Below are 19,920 nucleotides of genomic sequence, written 5' to 3'. Positions count from 1 at the left end.
AATGGAGCACCTGATCCAGGCTAAACAGTAAGTACACTTTAACCACTTAATAAGCCATGATTACCAATTATGTACATGGTACAGTACTAAAATCAAGGGGGTTACAATATACTTGAGAAAACAAGATTAATTGCAAAAAGGTAATAAATATAGAAGCTTTAAAATAGAGTAATACACCAAAATAACTGCTCTCTTGTTAGGACAGAACAAGAACCATTATATTTAAATTCAAAGAGTCTGGAGTACTAAAAACTATGGAAAACATGAATAAGGTATTTGAAGAAGAACTCAAAGCATTTTAAGTAGACAAGTCTAAAACTAAAACTACTTTTAAGTAGGCAGGTCTAAAAATAATAACCTTATCTCTTGGCTTTTTTTGAAAATCAGTACCACTATTGGGCATTTTACAAACTTTTTTATAAGGTGAGTAATTCAAAAGTCCAAGCTGGCTAGGCTGAGAAAGACCTTCCAGAACGAGCCTTTCAGACCTTGAGAGATTAGAGGCATAACCAGAATTTTCACGTGGGCTAACACTAGAAAAAAAAGAAAAAATACATTTTAGTTCTTAGGTACTTTAAGTATCCACTCTAAATTTCTATACATTAAAAAAGAAAACAGAAAGAAAAGCACCTGAAATGTTGCTGAAAATCAGATTCCAGAAATGAACTTAAGGCATTTCAACTAAATTTTTAAATAAACCATAATTAGTTTTAAACTAGCAATCTATGTTTCTGGAGCCTCTATGCTAGGATTACTTAAGATTCAAAAAACAGCCATAATAATACAAGATTAATTAAGCCTACACATATATTTTATACTCTGAGTCCTAATATATTCTTTAAATTTTATTTATTCATTTATTTATTTTTATTTTTGGCTGTGCTGGGTCTTCGTTGCTGCACACGGGCTTTCTCTAGTTGTGGTGAGCGGGGGCTACTCTTCGTTGCGGTGCGCGGGCTTCTCATTGTGGTGGCTTCTCTTGTTGCGGAGCACAGGCTCTAGGCGTGCGGGCTTCAGTAGTTGTGGCACGTAGGCTCAGTAGTTGTGGCTCGTTGGCTCTAGAGCACAGGCTCAAAATTTGTGGTGCATGGGCTTAGTTACTCCACGGCATGTGGGATCTTCCCGGACCAGGGCCTGAACCCGTGTCTCCTGCATTGGCAGGCGAAGTCTTAACCACTGTGCCACCAGGGACTGAGTCCTAATATATTAAAGGTCTTAATATGTAAATGCTTCTCTAATAGTTCTTTTTCCTAAACTGAAAGTTATACTCAAATTATTTTTTTTTTAATTATAGAACATTATTCTCTACTCTGGACACATCAGAAACACATCATATAATAATGATATTCACACATTTTACATTCATAAATTAAAGTCCTACTCAGAATTGTACATGTAATTTTACTCACTCACCTAGATAACTCTTCCCCTAATCTCTGCAAACTCCATTCTGTTATCTTCAGTTCATGTCTTAAGGAAGCAACATCTGCCAGCAAACTTTCTTCTTCATTGTCTTTATTATAGTAGTCTGAGGAACTAGACTCCATTTCCTAAAAAAAGAAATGAATTTCTTATACCTTGCCTGAAAGAATCTGTGGTGTCAGTCAAAATACTCTCACACTACGTAAATTTTAACTCATTATTTTTCTATTTCAAATGTTGTGAAATCTTTCATGGTTAATTTAAAACAAAGCAAAATGAAACAAAACACCCAGCACCAATGAATTTTTCAGCGTGTTAAGCTATAATGGAAAGTTCAACAGAATTTCAGTGAATCAATTTTTCATTATAGCCAGGGACTAGTTATTAAAGTTCCCCTTTTCTAAGCATCTTTAATCTTCTAACAATTGTGTAGACTAAGTGTTTTTATTCCATGTTAAAGATGAAGAAACTAAGAATGAGACAAATAACTTGCTCAAGGTCACACAAACTGTAAATGGTGGAACCAATATTTGAACCTAGGTCATCAGGATCCAAAGATCTTTCAATTATGTCACACTGTAGTTTTCTTATTTATTATAGATTTTCAATATGAAGTGTTCAAACTTACATAATCATGTTACAGCTGTGAACATCTGACAAAACTGGTATCATTACAGTCATTCATATTTTCTTTTTTTTTCTATTTTTTTTTTTTTTTGGCTGCGTTGGGTCTTTGTTGCTGCATGGGCTTTCTCTAGTTGCAGCAAGCGGGGGCTACCCTTCATTGCGGTGCACAGGCTTCTCATTGCAGTGGCTTCTCTTGTTGCAGAGCATGGGCTCTAGGCACACGGGCTTTAGTAGTTGTGGCACATAAGCTCAGTAGTTGTGGCTCACGGGCTCAGTAGTTGTGGCACACAGGCTCAGTAGCTGTGGCACATGGGCTTAGCTGCTCCGTGGCATGTGGGATCTTCCCGGACCAGGGCTTGAACCCGTGTCCCCTGCATTGGCAGGCGGATTCTTAACCACTGCGCCACCAGGGAAGGCCTCATATTTTCTTAAAGGTAATTTATTACCACAGAAAGCTTATCCCCATCTCCCATTCGCCATGGTTATAAAATTTAAAACCACACACTCACATTCACATCACAACCACAGAGATCAAAATGACATTTAGCAGGTTAACTCACAGAAATATATGAAGAAAAGCTTTTGTTTCTTCAACTGATCGGTATCTCAAGGGTTGTGAAATTCTCTACTAAGTAGCTTTGCACATAAAAAATCATGATAAAGTACCGCCTTTTACTGTTAATTAACATATATAATTATCATGAATTAATAATACAATTAAGATGAAGGCTTTATAATCTTTACTACTCCTATACATCTTCTTGCATAATCTTAAAATTATATTCCTCTTTCAGATACTATTTACCTTTGTCATTGTAGCATCTCTTTCATCACCCTTCTAGGATTCTGACCACATCTCAAGCTCCTAAAGGTTAGGAGTCCTGTGTATTATATTCAGGACTATAAGGCACTTAGTGAAACTCAGTATTTTCAGTGAATAAATGATTACTAAACTGCCCTTCCTTCCCCTTATCTAGCTAAAATAATATGACAAATTCATTCCACACTCAAAATTTCTCAGATGTAGGGAGGAAGATTAAAAAGAAAACTCTCACCTTATTGGAAGAAACTGGCAGGAAATTAAATGAGATGCTATGGAATCTTAGTAGAGAAAATGTTTCTATCCTCTTTTCTCTTTTGTTTCCACAAATTTGCTTCTGCTTAAATAAGAAGACTCTCCCAAACACAAGTCAATGGTTAAGGTCCCCATTCTGCTTTCTTTGCAACATCTCTAGTTCCCTACAGGATGGTGAAAGAAAAAAGGGTTACGAACATTTAGGCAAATTCTAAAATGCCATTCGACATTGTTTCGACTAAATCAGGTTTATGTCCAACATCTTCTGTATATTTTCATGTAAGAATTCTCTAACCCTTCTGAAGTATCAATGAAAACGTTTGCTATGCAAACATATTTTCATTTTCCTAGTAGGCCATTTATTATCTTTAAAAAAAGATTCCTGGGAATTCCCCGGCAGTCCAGTGATTAAGACTCTGCGCTTCCACTGCAGGGGGCGCAGGATGGATACCTGTCAGCGATACCCGCCTGCCATGCGGTGCGGCCATTTATTTTAAATAAATAAATAAAATAAAGATTCCTCCTCCCTTCATCTGACAGTAGTTATGAAGTCTAGCTTCATTGCCTGTACATACGTGGAAAAGCACATCCGGCTACAGACAGGCCCTGCCTTCTTTTGGCCCTAGTAACAATGCTTTTGTAGGTATACACACGCACACCCATCACACCGAAAAACAAGTGTTCATTATACTCCCTGTATGTAAAAAGATGGGCTGTAGTCGAAAAGTATCCCTCATTTTGGAAGGAGGTCATGGCTTTATATAGTATTGTCTTGTACCAAGAACGCCCAATTTGACAGAATTGGCCCTTCGTTCATCTGGAAGAAGTGGAGGAAAACATGACAGCTTCCTTTCCGATTTTTCGTCAACTAAAATACAACCCTGCAGAGCAGCGTGCGCAGCGAGGGCGAGGACCAGACGAAACGCATCCGAGCGTACCGACAGGGAAAGGAACAAAACTCCTTCAGGTAGGCGGGTTTCCACCCTCCAGGGGCAGTCGCTCACCACCCAAGTCATAGTTGTGAGAGAGACTCACCGACGACGGCGCACGCCGCGATCTCCGCTGCGTTCGGAAACTTCGGACCCTCTGCCGGACCCTAAGCGTGGAACCCCAGACACACCACGCAGGAAACTAGCGAACCCCAGCTGGCCCGAGGTCAAACCGCCGCAGGAGCCGTTGGGGACGCCCCGCCCCGCCGCCGCCCCGCCCCCCGCGAAGACTCTGCGTGAAGCGACGCCGGACGCGCGGGGCCTGTTGGGGATTGTGGTCTGCGAGCGCGTCCGAGCCTGCCCACCCGGAACTACATTTCCCACAATTACCGCCAAGACGCCCATTGGTGTGAGGGACGCCATGAGAAGCTGCGGCCGTCTGGGTATCGAGCGGGCGCGCTCACGCGGGGCCTGAGGGAGCCAAGACCCGGGAGGGTGTGGAAAAGGACTGCTGGCTCCGCCCTCAGTCCCTACCCTTTGTAGGCCGGCGTTTTCCCTTCTGAGAAACGCCCCTCCGCCCCGGCCTTCACCTGGAGTTTCTTCAGGCTCCAGGTTTCCCTGCCAACCACGAGGAGTCCAGGGAGGAAAAGCGGAGCATAGGCGCCTATAACCCACGCCTCCCACGCCTTTTCCAGCCCGAGATCGCCCAGGCAGGGATGGGCGACAAGATCTGGCTGCCCTTCCCGGTGGTCCTCTTGGCCTCTCAGCTGCTGCCTGGGGCGGCCGGCTTCACGCCCTCCTTAGACAGCGACTTCACGTTCACTCTTCCGGCCGGCCAGAAGGAGTGTTTCTACCAGCCCATGCCCCTGAAGGCCTCGCTGGAGATCGAGTACCAAGTAAGTGCAGAGGTTGAGCCAGCCTCCTTCCTTTAGCCTAGCTGCACGTTGTCGCCTCTCACTGGCTTAGAAACTTCTTGCGGACGACCGGGGTGCTGAAGAGGCGAGGGCTGCCCGGAAGAGGCCAGCTCCGCGCCAGCACGCGAGGCGAGGCTCTCCCCGGGGTTGGGGACCGAGAAGTTAGGCGGGACCTGGAATTGACTACCCCCACCCCTCCCCTTTCCTCCGGTCGGAAAGAGGCCAGCTCTGGTGATGTCGGTGGTTTTTCTCTTTGTTTCATAATTCACCTGTGTCTTTTCTAGCCAGTACACGCTTCAATACTGGGAATTTCACAATACAGGCCTAATAAACGTTCTCCTTAATCATTGGACGAGATGATGACACTTGGCGTTAATCACCCCCACCACCCTCACTCAATTCCGGTATTGTAAATCTATACTGTCATTGCTTCAGTTAAGGATTTTTGAACTGTGACCATGTGATTATCACTAAATCCTATTTCGGAATATTTTGAAAGGGGCTATTGATGTGTTTAATGGTACATTTCCTTCTCAGTTATATACCCCTTATTTTAAAACCAAATAAGATCTAACTGTATATTAAAACTTTGTAATCTTTCGTTCAGCATTCTAAGCATTTCTCCCATATCATTGTTTTCTTTTTAGTACCTGTGTAATATTATAGGGAATTGCCTTAATTTATGTGGTCATTCTGGTAGAGGGTAATTTCTTAGAAGAAGTCTTGTAAGCTCCAATACAGCAAATTTCGATGTTTCTAAGTAGCACTGGGAAAAAAAAAAAAGATGCCTTGGTGTGGTTCATCTCTCAATTTTTTTACAAGTTACCTAATTTTTAATCAGATGTTAATTTTTTATAGTTGATGTAGAGAATCTTTTTCAATAACAGGTACTGTCACATATAGAGCAAAATAAAGTTATTTAGAATTTTCCTCTGAAGGAACTTTAGAATTAGATTATTTATAGATGCATAGGATAAGCATAAAGAGTAAAGTATCTAAAGTCACACAGTTAATGAGCAACACTGAGGCAGGAGCTCAGCATTTCTTGATTTCCAGTCCAGTTCAAAAGTTCATTTACTGAAGTTACCATGTGTCAGTAATGGAGAAGTAGAGACAAGGACACGGGGGAAGGGACAAACAACAGAAAGAACGCTTTTCAAGGATCTTAATATTTAAAGGTTACTGGCTCATAAACAACTAATTTCAATAAAGTATGGTTAGATGCTGTTGGAGGAGGGCTTCTTCTCTGGGGTATCAGAAAAGAATTCCTGGAGAAAATAAATTGGAATCTAGAAAGATGCTTAGGTGAAACAGGAATGCCAGGAAGAAGGGGCATTTCAGAAAAAGGATCAGAATGAATAGACAGTTCTGAAAATGCATAGTGTTAGTGTTCTAGCAGTGGGCAATATGTAGTGGACGCTAGGAGTGCTGAGTTTTCGATGGACCTTTAAGACTATAAAGTCTAGGGTGGGAGTAGAAGAAAGAGGTTGGAGAGGTCAGGAGGCTGGATCGTGGATCATGAATCTTAGCTTGTGTGCCATGCTGAGTAGCTCTGACCTTTGTCTGTATAAGGGCCATTGAAGATTAAGTAGTGTGGTAACTGTCAAAAATGTTTTACAGTGTGGAAGATGGATTTAAAAAGGGCAAAATTAGAGGTAAGGAAACCAAATGGGTTTAGAGAAATAGTCTAGATAAGAAAACAATTTTTATTGTTCAAAATTCATCAGTATTTACTGAGGTATTAGGAAAGAAATCTATTTTAAACTACTGACCTCTTATGATTGAGAGCTCCAACTGTAGGAAAAAAATGCCTGGGCTGAAATCCTGACTCTGGCACTTACTGCCTGTGTGATCTTGAGCAAGTTACTTAACCCCATACTTTTAAAATAGAGAAAATAATAGTAAGAGTTGATTTGAAACAATTAGTTAATAAGTGTTCATATACCATCCCTGACACATAGTAAATGTTCAATATATGTTAGTTTTTTTATGTTTACACTTCTAGAGTTATATAGGTGGTATGGCTTAGCTTTATACTTTGCATCTTTAATCACTCAAAGGGACTATTCCCCTAAAGCATTCTGCCTAAACAATTTGTTTTGATTGAGGAAAGAAGTAAAATCATTAAATGTCTGTAGTCCTAGACAATGTTAGAAGGGTTTAAAGGGTAGAAATCATCTTCAGCCCTTTGTCTGCATTTTCCAACTCTGTGATTAACTTTCCAATAACTACAAGCTACTGGATTTTGTCTTAGTTTTTAAAATGTCAGGGAACAGACTTTCTAGACATTGCCCTTGGCTTACTGTGACATATCAAAAAATTCTAACCGTTTCACACATTTTGGGTTTAAGAGGACGCTTTTAGGATAATTGACCAGCCCCACAATATATTAAGTTCTTGAAATTTTGAAGTGTCAATATATATATCTTATGAATAGAATAGATCATTCATTTAAACTTTTAAATCGTTGAGTGCTTAATTTGTGTAAGCTTTATGCTAGATACTACAGATACAATGGTGAGTAAAAATATAGTCCGTGCACTCATGCAGTCTATTTAAGGGGATAGACATTAATCAAATTATTACACAAATAAGTGTGATATTAGAACTCTAATAAGTGCTATGAAGTGAAGTGCATAAGCTATGAGAGTGTTTAATAGAAGGACTTGATTTCACAGTGGAAATTGAGAGAAGACATCCCAGAAGAAGTGGAGTTCAGATCTGTAGAAGAATCAGGCTTACTAGGGATAAGGGGGTGGAGCAAGGTGATAGATAAAAAGAACAGCATGTGGCAATCCAAGGCTTTGAGGAAGAAGACTGAAGAACACCTTTGAGGGACTGGAAGACTGACAGGTGAAAGTGGGACTCGTCCATCATGATCCATTGAAGTCACTGGGAAGTTTAGTTTTAGACTTATGGTATTGTTTTATTTTATATTTTAGATAGATATTTTGTATATTTTAAAATTAGCTTCTGTATTTTTATTTATTTATTTATTTATTTTTGCGGTACGCGGGCCTCTCACTGTTGTGGCCTCTTCCGTTGCGGAGCACAGGCTCCGGACGCCCAGGCTCAGCGGCCATGGCTCACGGGCCCAGCCGCTCCGCGACACGTGGGATCCTCCTGGACCGGGGCACGAACCCGCGTCCCCTGCATCGGCAGGCAGACTCCTAACCACTGCGCCACCAGGGAAGCCCAGCTTCTGTATTTTTAAATACCATTTTTAATGATTTCATTAAGCCTGACAGTCACTACCAATAATATCTTTTGTTTTACTGAAGTCTTTGCTTAGTTTTGTCACATTACTTACTTTTTGATTTAATGATACGGTTTTTGGTTTTTGGAGGAGAACCTTGAGTAATTCTTTCAGAACGCTTTGAGTCCTTGGATATCTGAAAATGGCTTTACCTTTTGCTTTCTCTTCAGTAAATATAATTTTTTTACTTGGAAAAATTGAAGACATGGCTCCCTTGTATTTTTTTACATCTAGTGTATATATGCAATAATGCTGATGCCATCCCAGTTCTTGTTATTTTGTAGTTCTCTACTACTACTCTTTGGAAGTTTCTAGGTTCTTTTTAAATCCTTTGGAAAAGTCACTAGGATTTTTGGATCTTTTTTCATTTATCCTGCTTCACATCTGTTAGACTCTTGCAGTCTAAAGATTTTTATCTTTTGGAGCAGAACTTTTTATTCTCTTATTTGATAACTTCCTCTCCATTTCTCTTGGTTCTCTCTTTTTGAAATGCTTTATTAGGTGGGTATTTGAAATCTTTAGCTCTGTCCTTCATAAAGTTCTTACCATTTCCCTCATACTTTTCATCTATACTTTTTCACCTTGTTGTGAGAATTCCTTGGCTCCTTTTAGTTCTCTGATTTTTAGTCTCCATCCATACCCATTCTGCTGTCATTACATTCGCTAAAGCTTTATTTGGGCAATCACATTTTTGGTTTTTCTAAGAACTTTTTCATATCAGCATCTTCATTTTCTGTAGATTTTTACATTCTTGAATTTCTCTGAGGATGTATATTACATTTATCTGAGAAAACATATTTTTAAGTCTGTTTACATTTTTTCAGAATTTGATCCTCTGAGAAAAACCAATAACATGAAAGAGAGGGCATCAGTTTCAACAAATATTTGGTGTCTCTCTAGTCTGTTTTGAGAATTTTGAGATTGATAGATATTGGTAGCTAGATGTATTCTTTGCTCAGTGGAATATCTTCCAGAAATTCCTTACTCTTCAAATCCTTTAACAGCTTTCCTAGATTTCCAGTGTTGTTATAGATTATTTATATCGTTATGTTTTCTTCATTTCATTGGGATTTAAAGAAGAAAAAGAACTATGTATATTTAGCTAGCCATTTGAAACCAGTTCTGTTGATCAGTAAGAACAGCACAAGAATAGGTAATCTATCATTCCATTAAAGCCACCAAGAAAAATAAAATGGAGTTATACAAGAAGAAGAGTAGCCTCTGAAGGCAGATTGCTGAGTTCTAATTTTGACCATGCCAGTTATTTACCATATCACCTTAGGCAACCTTCTCTGTGCCTGTTTTCTGTGGGGTTTTTTTTTTGGGGGGGGGGGTTGTTTTGTTTTTTTAGGCTAAAATGAAAATAATAGAACCTTTTAGAGTTGTTGTGAGGAATGAATCCACATAAAGCACTTAAAGCAATGTGTGGCATAAAATGTAATTGTTAGCTGCCATCATCATTATCTTCATCATCATCATCATCATTGGGACATTTTGAGATTGTAAAGGAACAGGTACTTTCCTGTTTCCTGTACTTATTCTTTGGCCAATAAGTAAATGGCCTGCTTGGAATATATAGTTCATATTGGGAAATAATAGGTATTGCTTGAAAAAGTCAGTTGGAATCAGATCATAGAGGCCTTGAGTTCCAGGCTAAGAAGTAGCTAGTTATTATTTTATTGAGGAGGAAACAAACTCAGAAAAGTTACATAGCAAGCCCTAAATTGCCCAAGGAAAAGGGTATACCAATTGAACTACCTTCTGTGTTTCTACTCTACAGGGCATCTGTTTTAAGATTATTTCAGTAATACCCGTAAGACCTAAACTTAAGTGATGGCAACAGGAATTAGCAAGAAAGGGACAAGTTCCAAAAATGGAATTGAACCAAATGGTCTTTCTGCTCCTTTTTAGCCCTAACATGAGTCTTTTCACTTTCTTACCCCTCTAGGTTTAGAAATGAAATCTTTTCATCATATGATCTACTTAATATAGCTTTTTATTTTTAGAATTTGTAAAATGTGCTCTTCTCTTCTATGCCTTCCTACAGGTTTTAGATGGAGCAGGATTAGATATTGATTTCCATCTTGCCTCTCCAAAAGGAAGAACCTTAGTTTTTGAACAAAGAAAATCAGATGGAGTTCACACGTAAGTAATCTCTTAGTTGGGTTCCTTGATCTGAATACCAGTGGGCACAGGAAAATTAGCACATTTGATACTAAATGTTAGCATTAAATGATTCCATATGAACATTTTAAACAGTCCTTGTTAGTGATCTATCTTAAACTAAAATGTCGTCCATTAATCTCATTTTTTTGTTTAGGCATTTTCTTTTGATCTTGACTAAGTTTTTTTTTTTTTGCTTTGGTTAATGAGTATACCATAGGTACTGCATTCAATCTATTGTGGCATTTTAAACCTGCCCTTCTGGCTAGCACAGGCTTTTTCTATTTTAACTATAAGTTACTGTTCCAGGTATATATCTTAAAGTTTCTTGAACTACTGGCTATATCATTTTTGCCCATTGTTTTCTTAAAACAACAGTACAGTAATACATCTTTGTGTTTGTGTAAATTTTTATTTTACTCGAACCTCATTCTTTTTAGATAATTAGAAGATCTGAAAGTAAAAGATCTGACCATAGGAAACCATATAGAAATAAAATACTTTTTATAACTCTGAGTTTAGAGTTTGATAAAAGCCCATATATTGTATCTCTTTTATCTCATTTCTCTTTTTTCATATCTCACTGGTGTTTCCTTATTTCATTCTATTATTTTACTGCAGCACTTTGTTTACTCAGTATTGTTATCGTGTTTAAACTGTGAGTATATAGGAATAAGATCAAATATAGAATGTTTAATATTTGCCATAAACTAGACTTTGTATTTTATATGCTTCTAAATTAATCATTCCAACCCACTGTGAGAGATAGATTCTTTGATTCCCCAGTTCCCATTTTACAGACAAGGAGGCTCAGGGAAATTAAGTAAGTCTGCAGGGATACACATTTATTAAGAGGAGGAGGCAGGATGAACCCAAATTCTTGCTTTCTACCATACAATGCTTAGAACATCTCTGGCACATAGCACTATGTAAGTACTAGCTATTTATAATCATTGGCCTTTGTTAACCAAAGTACCTGCCATGTAATTGATACTCAGTAAATACTGAATACATGTATGAGCGAACAAGGTGGGGAAAATGTTTCAACCATAATTTTTTAAGTGCTTTTGAAAATGGTCTTACCTATACAGAGCTCTAAAAAAAATTTGCATAAACTATTGATAAATAAAATCAGAAGTGGTAATTTAAAAAGTCAGTTAAGATTGATATACCAGAATTAACTATGCTTTCTCTTTGATAGGTGTATGAACAAGAACTAAAAATGTAGTTCACCTTTAAATTTCAGAATATAGAAAATGTATAGAATTTCTGTCAATTTTCATTTCTCTCCAATTTTCTGCTTTCATTTAGAGATAAATTAAAATTAACTGTTAGGGGAAAAAAGGTATCTTATTGCTTTCTTGCATAGAATTACCTCTCATTAAACCATTGGGAGAAAAGAAAGAGTTTATAAGAGTTCACATTTATTGAGTTCTTTTGATGTGCCAGGTCACAGTTCTAATATGTACTTTACATGTATTAATTTTTTTTTATTCTTCCTTTCCCACAGTCCTATAAGGTACATGATATTATTATCATCTTACCAATGAAGAAATTGAGGCATAGAGCAGTTAAGTACGTTGCTGAAGGTTACACAGCTAATGAACAGCAAAGCCAGGATTTAACCAGTCAGTCCAATTCACTCCTAATCACTACACCAGATTTACAAATCTACTTTCTAAAAATTAGATTTAAACAAAAATTTATCTTTAGCTATATTAACTTTTTAAAGGCAACTAAAATCTCAGTTATACCATCAAAACAGTTTTTGTCTTAAATTAAATCTTTAAAACAAATGCTATCCTTCCAGAAGTCAGGGTTAGTAAAAATGTCTCCAGACAGAGCCTTAAACTGCTTAATACCTATTTGTCCAGTACTGTCATATATAAAAGCATTTTTCTAGACCACTGAATTAATATTACCTTAACTCACACCATAACTTATAAATTTTGGACTACTTATGCTAATTCTTTTTCTACTTGAAAGGAAAATTTACTCTATATGCTTTTATTTGGATAATATTTTATATCATTTGTAGTAATAATATTCCTTTATACTAAAGGTAGTCAACACAAATTTAGAAATTAATATAGGAATGACTATAAAGTAATAAACATCCTTTTTTTATATACACATGTTGAAGCTCATACATCTGAGTCAGTGCTTCTCAGTTTTTTTTCATTTTTACCCCTGTCCCCATACAACCTTTTTTAGGCATTTTTTTCCTCATCATCCGCCATGAAATTTTAATACCGAATATATACTACATGCCCCCTTTTTTTTTTTAACTCTATGTATATCTGTGCTTTATATATAAAAAGAATAGGTACAAAGCTTACCCTTTTTATCCAATTCAGGGTTAAGAATGACTAAATAAATTTGGGTTAAATAAAATTAAGACTAAACAAAATTAAAAGTTAGATTAAAAAGTTATTAACATTAAATTTAACTTTATATTTTCTGAATAACTTTTAATATAATTTATCATACATTGTGTCCACTACACATGCAAATTAGCAATTTATATACATAATAGCAATGTAATTAAAATTTTTAAAATCATTCCAAATATTTTTCAAGAAAAGTAGAATGATTAAAAAAATTACATTGACTTCTTAAAAAGTACTTTTAGTGACCTTAACTTTTAACTTTTGCTTGATGTGGGAAAATAACTTTAGCTACCCAGTGGTCATTCAGATATTATTGACTTTTTTCCCCAGTGTTTGGCATAATTGATGATGGGTTGAATAACCTTTGTAAAATTAAATAATAAAATATAAACTAGTTTTATTCAAATCTTCCCCCAAAAATGCAAAGATTGAGATAAAATGTATGAAGGCATTGTGTAAATTATGAAGGAATATACAAGTGTTGACTATTTTTATTTATAGTATATATGCTAAAATCCAATCACATCGCTGATTAGTTCTCTTATGCTTAAACAAAAACAGTAAGTCACAAAGAGGGGGAAGAAAAACAAGATTGGCTTTGAAGATGAAGATCACACAAGGCTATAGAAAATAATGCAAGGCACCTCAAAAACTGAAGATCAAACATACACATCCACAAGGGAGCCACCGGTATCATTAGGCATGTGTAGGCCACCTCTTGCCCTGTGACTTCTAGATCAAGCAATCAACCAATCAAACGTCCTCCAATCACAGCTATTTGCTAGCATTTTGTAGCAGTGTTCCTGGACACATTGTGTGTGTCTTCCATGAGCTCATGCTGCTTGTGATATGCCCAAGACAACCCCATGAGAGAAAATTAAATACTAAGGAATAAGATGTTGTCATAGGATTTAGCTTTGGAGGGCCACAATACTATTATAGCTTTTTTTTTTTTTTTTTTTTTTTTTTTTTTTGCCCATCTTGAAACAGTTTTCACCCCTAGGGGGCAGTATCCCCTCATCGAGAATGCATAGTCTAAGTGAATAGTCACATTTGGTGGTTATACGCTTACTGTATCAGTGATGCCATTCATTAGAATACACTGGAAAGTTTTCCTCAGGAAATGCCCCACATCTAGGTCATATTACATAATGGTCACAACATTTTATTTTGTTTTGTTGCTTTTAATATTGTTCCCCCTGTATCCATACCAGTGTTTGCTTCAGGATCCTTTCAAAAGTTAAATGAATCCTCAAAAGACGAAAGTTTGTCATGATTGAGGAGACTGCAAAGAATACAGACAGGCTCTGAGCAGTACTGTAGAAAGATCAATTAACTTGAGAGTCAGATATCCAAGCTTCATGTATGCCTATAACAGGCTGTGTGATCATGGGCATGTATCTTAATCTATGTGAACCTTTTACTCACCTTGAAAAGGTCGATTATGCCTACTTTCAAATATGATGATAAGGGTTAAAAGAAATAAAATGTGTCAAAGCATTATGTAAATTATGAAGAGGTATACAAGTATTGGCTATTTTTATTTATCGTATATATGCTAAAATCAAATCACATTGCTGAGTAGTTATCTCTTATGCTTAAACACAACAGTTAAGTCAGAAATAAGGGGAAAAAAAGGATGGAGATTGGCTTAAAAGATGAGACTCACATGTTGTTCAGAAGGTTGTAGGAAATAATATAAGCTGCCCCCAAATTTAAGCGACCTAGCATATTGGAGATAACCAAAGTTCAAAATCATTTAGACCAACCTTCGTGAATAGTTACAACGAAAACTAAAACACAGGTTGAACTTTGTTTTTTGTGGCCAGCAGTAGTAAATGTCATTAGCCTGTGCAACATTTTGTTTGTTAAAGTTTCTCTCCACAAAAATATTATTAGAAAGCTATTTTGCTAAATTAACTCGGCCCAGGTCAATTATCTTGAATGTGAAGACAAGATCATAAGTTGTTATGAGTGGCACTTATTCAGTAAAGGTAGTGCCACTGCAAGTAAAACTCTGGTTCTTGGACACTGAACTCATCCCTAATTTTTGTAAACTATTACAAAGATGTACTTAATCCAAAGGGGCCTAGAAGAAAGCATTTAGGACAGTCCATCACTGCTTTTGAAAACAAAGCAAAACTCACTTTACAGATTAATCTCAAAGGGGAGGTTTGTAGTGATATTTCCATATGAATTGAACTCATTATAGATTACTTTTAATAATGTATAAATATTAAGGTTCATTGTGAGGTATCATGTATCTAGGTTTTTAATCCTGTTTTCTTCCAAAAGTTAGGTCAAGCTCATTTGCCCAATTTACTGAGTAAATGCCAAGCACATCTAAGTTGCAAGTACTTGAATATATATTTCCAGATTACTGGTTTCCCAAGAAATTTTAAATTGTCTTTCAATACTAAGGAAGTCTTTCCATCAGTAACCTGTCCAATTATTATAAACCATGTTATTCCTTCTCTTTTACAGTAGTTTTTCCTTTGATCCCAGATGCAAGTACAGATAACTGAAGACATGTCCTCTTTTTCATACAGGATAGAGACTGAAGGCGGTGACTACATGTTCTGCTTTGATAATACATTCAGCACCATTTCTGAGAAGGTGATTTTCTTTGAATTAATCCTGGATAATATGGGAGAACAGGAGCAAGAACAAGAGGACTGGAAGAAATACATTACTGGCACAGATATGTTGGATATGAAACTGGAAGACATTCTGGTCAGTATGGTTTAATAAAATAATAAAAATTACTAACATCTAGAGACCTTAGTATGCGATAGGCACCGAGCTAGGCATTTTATTTGCATTATCTCACCTAATGCTTGCTTAATTCTATGAGGATTATTATCTCCATCTTTCCAATGAGGAAAATTATGGATTAGGGATATTTTGTAACGTCTCTGTCACAGAACCAGAGAGAGAGAACTAGAATTTGGACACAGACTCTTAACTGCAGAGCTCCCTTAGAATGTTCACAAACAGAAGACTGTAATAATGATCTGCAGAACACTTGCACATATAATAAAACTGAGTAATTTGTAAACACTTAAGATGTACAGGCATTTTTTCCCACACCATAGTTTTTATAATATGAAATTTGATATTACTTAATTTGGGGAACACTGTTAACATAGCAGAAACTAGCACTACACTTAGGAGTAAAAGCTTTTAGATTATGGCTTCTTGGCTTGAATTGCTTTATGCGCTATTTATCATAAACATGCATAATGAAACGTGCATGTATAAGAACCTACTTGCTAATAATAGTACTGCCAGTGATGGGGAGAAAGATCATTACCCTTCGGCCATAGCTAGATGTAATAAAATGATAGAATTCTCAGTGATATTTATAAATAGTGTATATACCTGTGTTATAGAACTTTCTACAGGAGAAATAATGTGATTATTCCATGTTTGAAACTATATAACCTCTAATACTCTTATAACCTGAACTTTTTTTTAATAATATATTTTGATCACTTTGAGGTTTCTTAGGAAAGCAACTATCAAATTATGAGACATACTGTAGATCAGTTAGCTTAAGAAGTCAGAAAATTAAATGATCATATCATATGTGTAATTCCTTAGTGACTGAGCTCTGCGAGCCTTGGTTTCCTATTATCCTCGGGGATAATACCTCGAGTTGTTGTGAGGATGAAATGTGATATGGCATGTATATAAATGCTTTAAACAGAGTCTGGCACACAATAAATACTAGTTTTCTTACCTTCTCCATTGGTGTCACTGTGAATACAAACAAAGGATTAAGCTTAATTGGCATGAATTTTTACCATGAAAATTTTTGATCTCATCATTTCATATGTATACTAAACTTAGTTGAATTTTAGAACTAGAAGAAGACTTAGTTATCATTAGTCCAGCTCCAAACTCCCTTTCCCCTTTCATTCCATTTTATAAGTAAGGAACTGGCTTAAAATGGAAATGATGTATCCGTAGTTTCACGACTAGTCCAGTCTTCTTCCCACTCATTTTTTAAATCTCAATCATATTAATATATTCTCCCATTTTAAATTTATATTGCCAACAAGAGCAAACTAGAAGTAGTTGTAAATTTTGTTAGTACTTCACTGCATTCTCAAGAGATTGACTTCATTCACAATTAAACAAAATGACCAGAAAGTTCAGATTTAAATATGGCTTAAAATACTTGGTCTTTTTTGAAAAAAAATAAAATGTCTTTCAGGAGATTTTTCGTTTACTCTCCCCACCCCAAAATTTTTATCACAACAGCAAACTTGAATAAATAATTTTATACTTGACTGTCATCATCATGATATTGAAAAGAACTATGGATGGTCTTTTTATTTGGGGATCTGAATCCCATATTTTTCTGGAAAATATACCATTGCTTTACAAATGTGCCCATATGATAACTATTATATTTTGTAGTTTTGTAGGTTTAGCAGAGCAGTCTGCAATTTTGAGTGTTTTTTTTGCATTTAAATGAGGATTTTAAGCAAGGTGACTATCCAGGAAAATCTGTTCCTAGTATTTTCTTATTTTTACCATCAATACTTTTTGAATTTCGAATCTCAACTTTACTTTATATTCATGTAAACGTTTTATAGTTTTTAAATCACTTCTCACCAGGACCCTACTATAAAAATAGTTTTTTCAGAAGATGTGCAACTTAGAATGCATCTTGATAAGCTTGTTTTATGAATGAGATCTTGGAACATTTTTGTATTAAAAACAGATTATATTTTTTATGGTTGTTAGGGCTAAGAAGATAATGTATATAAAATTACTGGCACTATAACACTCAAATGTATTTTCACATTATTTTCAATTCACAGTAGCTTTGTTCATTTTTAAAATAACTAATTATAGACAATAATTTAAATACATCATGAGAACTATTACATAAACTTTATATAATGAAGATCTTTAGGTAATCTAAGTAGTACCCACCCCTTAATTAAAATTGTGTTTGAATATTAAACTAGTAAGAGTACTGTGAAGCACATTTTTAAATTAACTTAAAATTACTGAGCATTCTTTTACAATAAATTTTTTTTTTTATCTCCAGGAGTCCATCAACAGTATCAAGTCCAGACTAAGCAAAAGTGGTCATATCCAAACTCTGCTTAGAGCATTTGAAGCTCGTGATCGAAACATACAAGAAAGCAACTTTGATAGAGTAAATTTCTGGTCTATGGTTAATTTAGTGGTAATGGTGGTAGTGTCAGCCATTCAAGTATATATGCTTAAGAGTCTATTTGAAGATAAGAGGAAAAGTAAAACTTAAAACTCCAAAGTAGAGTACTTAACATTCAAAAAAAGGGGCAGAAAAATTCAATAAACTGTTACAGTCAAGACCATTAATAGTTGTTTGCAAAACGTTTTCAGGCATTACCATAGTGTGGAATAAATATTAATTTTAACGTGAGAGGAAAGGCTTCACTTTCATCTGTGCAAGTAATCTTATTGTTCCAGTTGTACTTAAGTGTATAACAAGTATCTTGCAGGTATAAATGAATGAAGCCATATTAATAACGGCAGTTTCCTACGTTTGAAAAAATTTTGCAAATGTCATAGGTGATTTAAATAAATGAACTTTGGGCCTAAATGTAACACTGAACTATGTTTTTAAAAGATTGTTACCCAGAAGTTTCTTTGTAAATGTGGCAATTACAAATTAACTGTAGAAGTTTTTCAATATATTAAGTTATGAATCATCTGAGAATTACCTAATCATGGATATCTTTAGAAGACAAAGACTCAACTTTTCTCTTTTTACATATGTATCTCCTAAATGTAAATAGAAGCATAGCTGTGAAAAAGATATGTGGGATTTTTATAACCAAATATATTTCATTTTAATAGCAAATAGTTTTATATACCTAGCTTACATTCCCAAAAGCTGACATTTTGAATAATTCTTAAAAATGCTAAGTCATACTTATTAAAATTAGGACAGATTTTCTCTTTGAAGAATAAAGATTGCTCCCAGTCTCTATAGGAATACATTCTGTCTAATCCTTAACCAAAATATAGATTTAAAAATTAAATGTGAGGGAAAATCATTTTATTTTTATATTATCAACAGTGTTATGTTAGTTTTAATGTGTTTACTGACTTGGATAATACATTAATACCAGCAGTTGTGAAGGAAATATTGCTAAAAGGATCTGGACCTAATGTAAGTAAATATCACTTTTGTGTTCTCAAAATCAGTAAGAAAAGAATAAACTCAATATAAAAGAATTTAGAGAATATCCTATCAAAATAAAGTTCACTTAAACTATAAATAAAGTATTTGGAATCTGATTGGCTCATAATGACTCAATCCTCATATAAATTATGAGATTAATTTCCAGTTAACTGGAAGAAACTGGGTTTTATTTTTTTACAGTTGTTTTATTCTGTTTTGAATTATCATTTATAAGTATTCAGGCACATTTTACAAAACATAAGCCCTACTGGGTATAAATTTAATTTTTATTACAACTTTCATAAAGTGACCTTTCTGATCACTTTATTTGACATTCAGATAAGGATTGGAAACCCACAGAAGTTTAAACACTCAATATGTGAATAACCCTATAGTCTCTGCCATCCTGTCTTACTCAAGTACTAATAATTTAATGAATTAAATAGAATTTTTAGGTTATACCCATTTGTAATATTGTTTATGACATATACAAGTTAGAAACAATCAACTTATAAACTTGAGTGTAGAACAACCTCTGTGGGTTGGTACTGCTGGAATTCTTAATAAGCAATAATGATATCCAGAGAGAATGCTTTCAGCTATAATTTACACTCAAGAGTGGTACAAAAAGAGATATTTCCCTCCTTCTTCTTCTTCAGAAAAGAAGTTTAGATTTCCCAACTCTGAAGCTTTTTAAAAATGAGATAAGGTATTATTACCTTAATTGGTCAAGAAAATGCTCCTAAGTGTCCAGGAGTAGCCCCTATTAACACATGCAAAACAAGGGCCAATAAGATTTTTGCCTATGAATAGCCCTCCTTTTTCCCCTTCTGATACACTCATAATAAGAAGCAAACTTAAAGTACTATAGCTAATAAAACAGTACAGATATAAACTACTGCATCTTTTCTATAAAACTGTGATTAAGAATTCTACCTCTTACGTATAGCTGGT

The 19,920-nt window shown here is 35.5% G+C and overlaps 2 protein-coding genes across 3 annotated transcripts in view; one reads left to right on the top strand and one right to left on the bottom strand.

The window, feature by feature from the left end:
• Positions 1 to 2,863, bottom strand: part of CCDC18 (coiled-coil domain containing 18) — a 28,700-nt gene extending 25,837 nt beyond the window's left edge. The window contains exons 1-3 of the mRNA XM_065888976.1: positions 2,855 to 2,863; positions 1,414 to 1,550; positions 413 to 533 (exon numbers count right to left, since the gene is read on the bottom strand). Coding sequence (XP_065745048.1) covers positions 413 to 533; positions 1,414 to 1,550; positions 2,855 to 2,863 — 267 coding nt within the window. The remainder of the gene's footprint in view (positions 1 to 412; positions 534 to 1,413; positions 1,551 to 2,854) is intronic.
• Positions 2,864 to 4,604: 1,741 nt separating this feature from the next.
• TMED5 (transmembrane p24 trafficking protein 5) lies at positions 4,605 to 19,063 on the top strand. 2 transcript variants are annotated; one of them, XM_065883516.1, is made up of 5 exons: positions 4,770 to 4,949; positions 10,271 to 10,368; positions 15,326 to 15,509; positions 17,403 to 17,455; positions 17,840 to 17,903. In XM_065883516.1, exons 1-5 carry the CDS (start codon positions 4,770 to 4,772, stop codon positions 17,901 to 17,903), a joined length of 579 nt encoding a protein of 192 aa, XP_065739588.1. The 2 variants fall into 2 exon arrangements, with proteins under 2 accessions (XP_065739580.1, XP_065739588.1); XM_065883508.1 differs by lacking the exon at positions 17,403 to 17,455 and having other exon boundaries at positions 4,605 to 4,949; positions 17,842 to 19,063.
• Positions 19,064 to 19,920: the final 857 nt, after the last annotated feature.

This window comes from Phocoena phocoena, chromosome 1 (assembly GCF_963924675.1).
Source record: "Phocoena phocoena chromosome 1, mPhoPho1.1, whole genome shotgun sequence".
Taxonomy (NCBI): domain Eukaryota; kingdom Metazoa; phylum Chordata; class Mammalia; order Artiodactyla; family Phocoenidae; genus Phocoena; species Phocoena phocoena.
The sequence above is the reverse complement of the archived record's forward strand: the minus strand, read 5'-3'. Positions and strand labels throughout refer to the sequence as shown.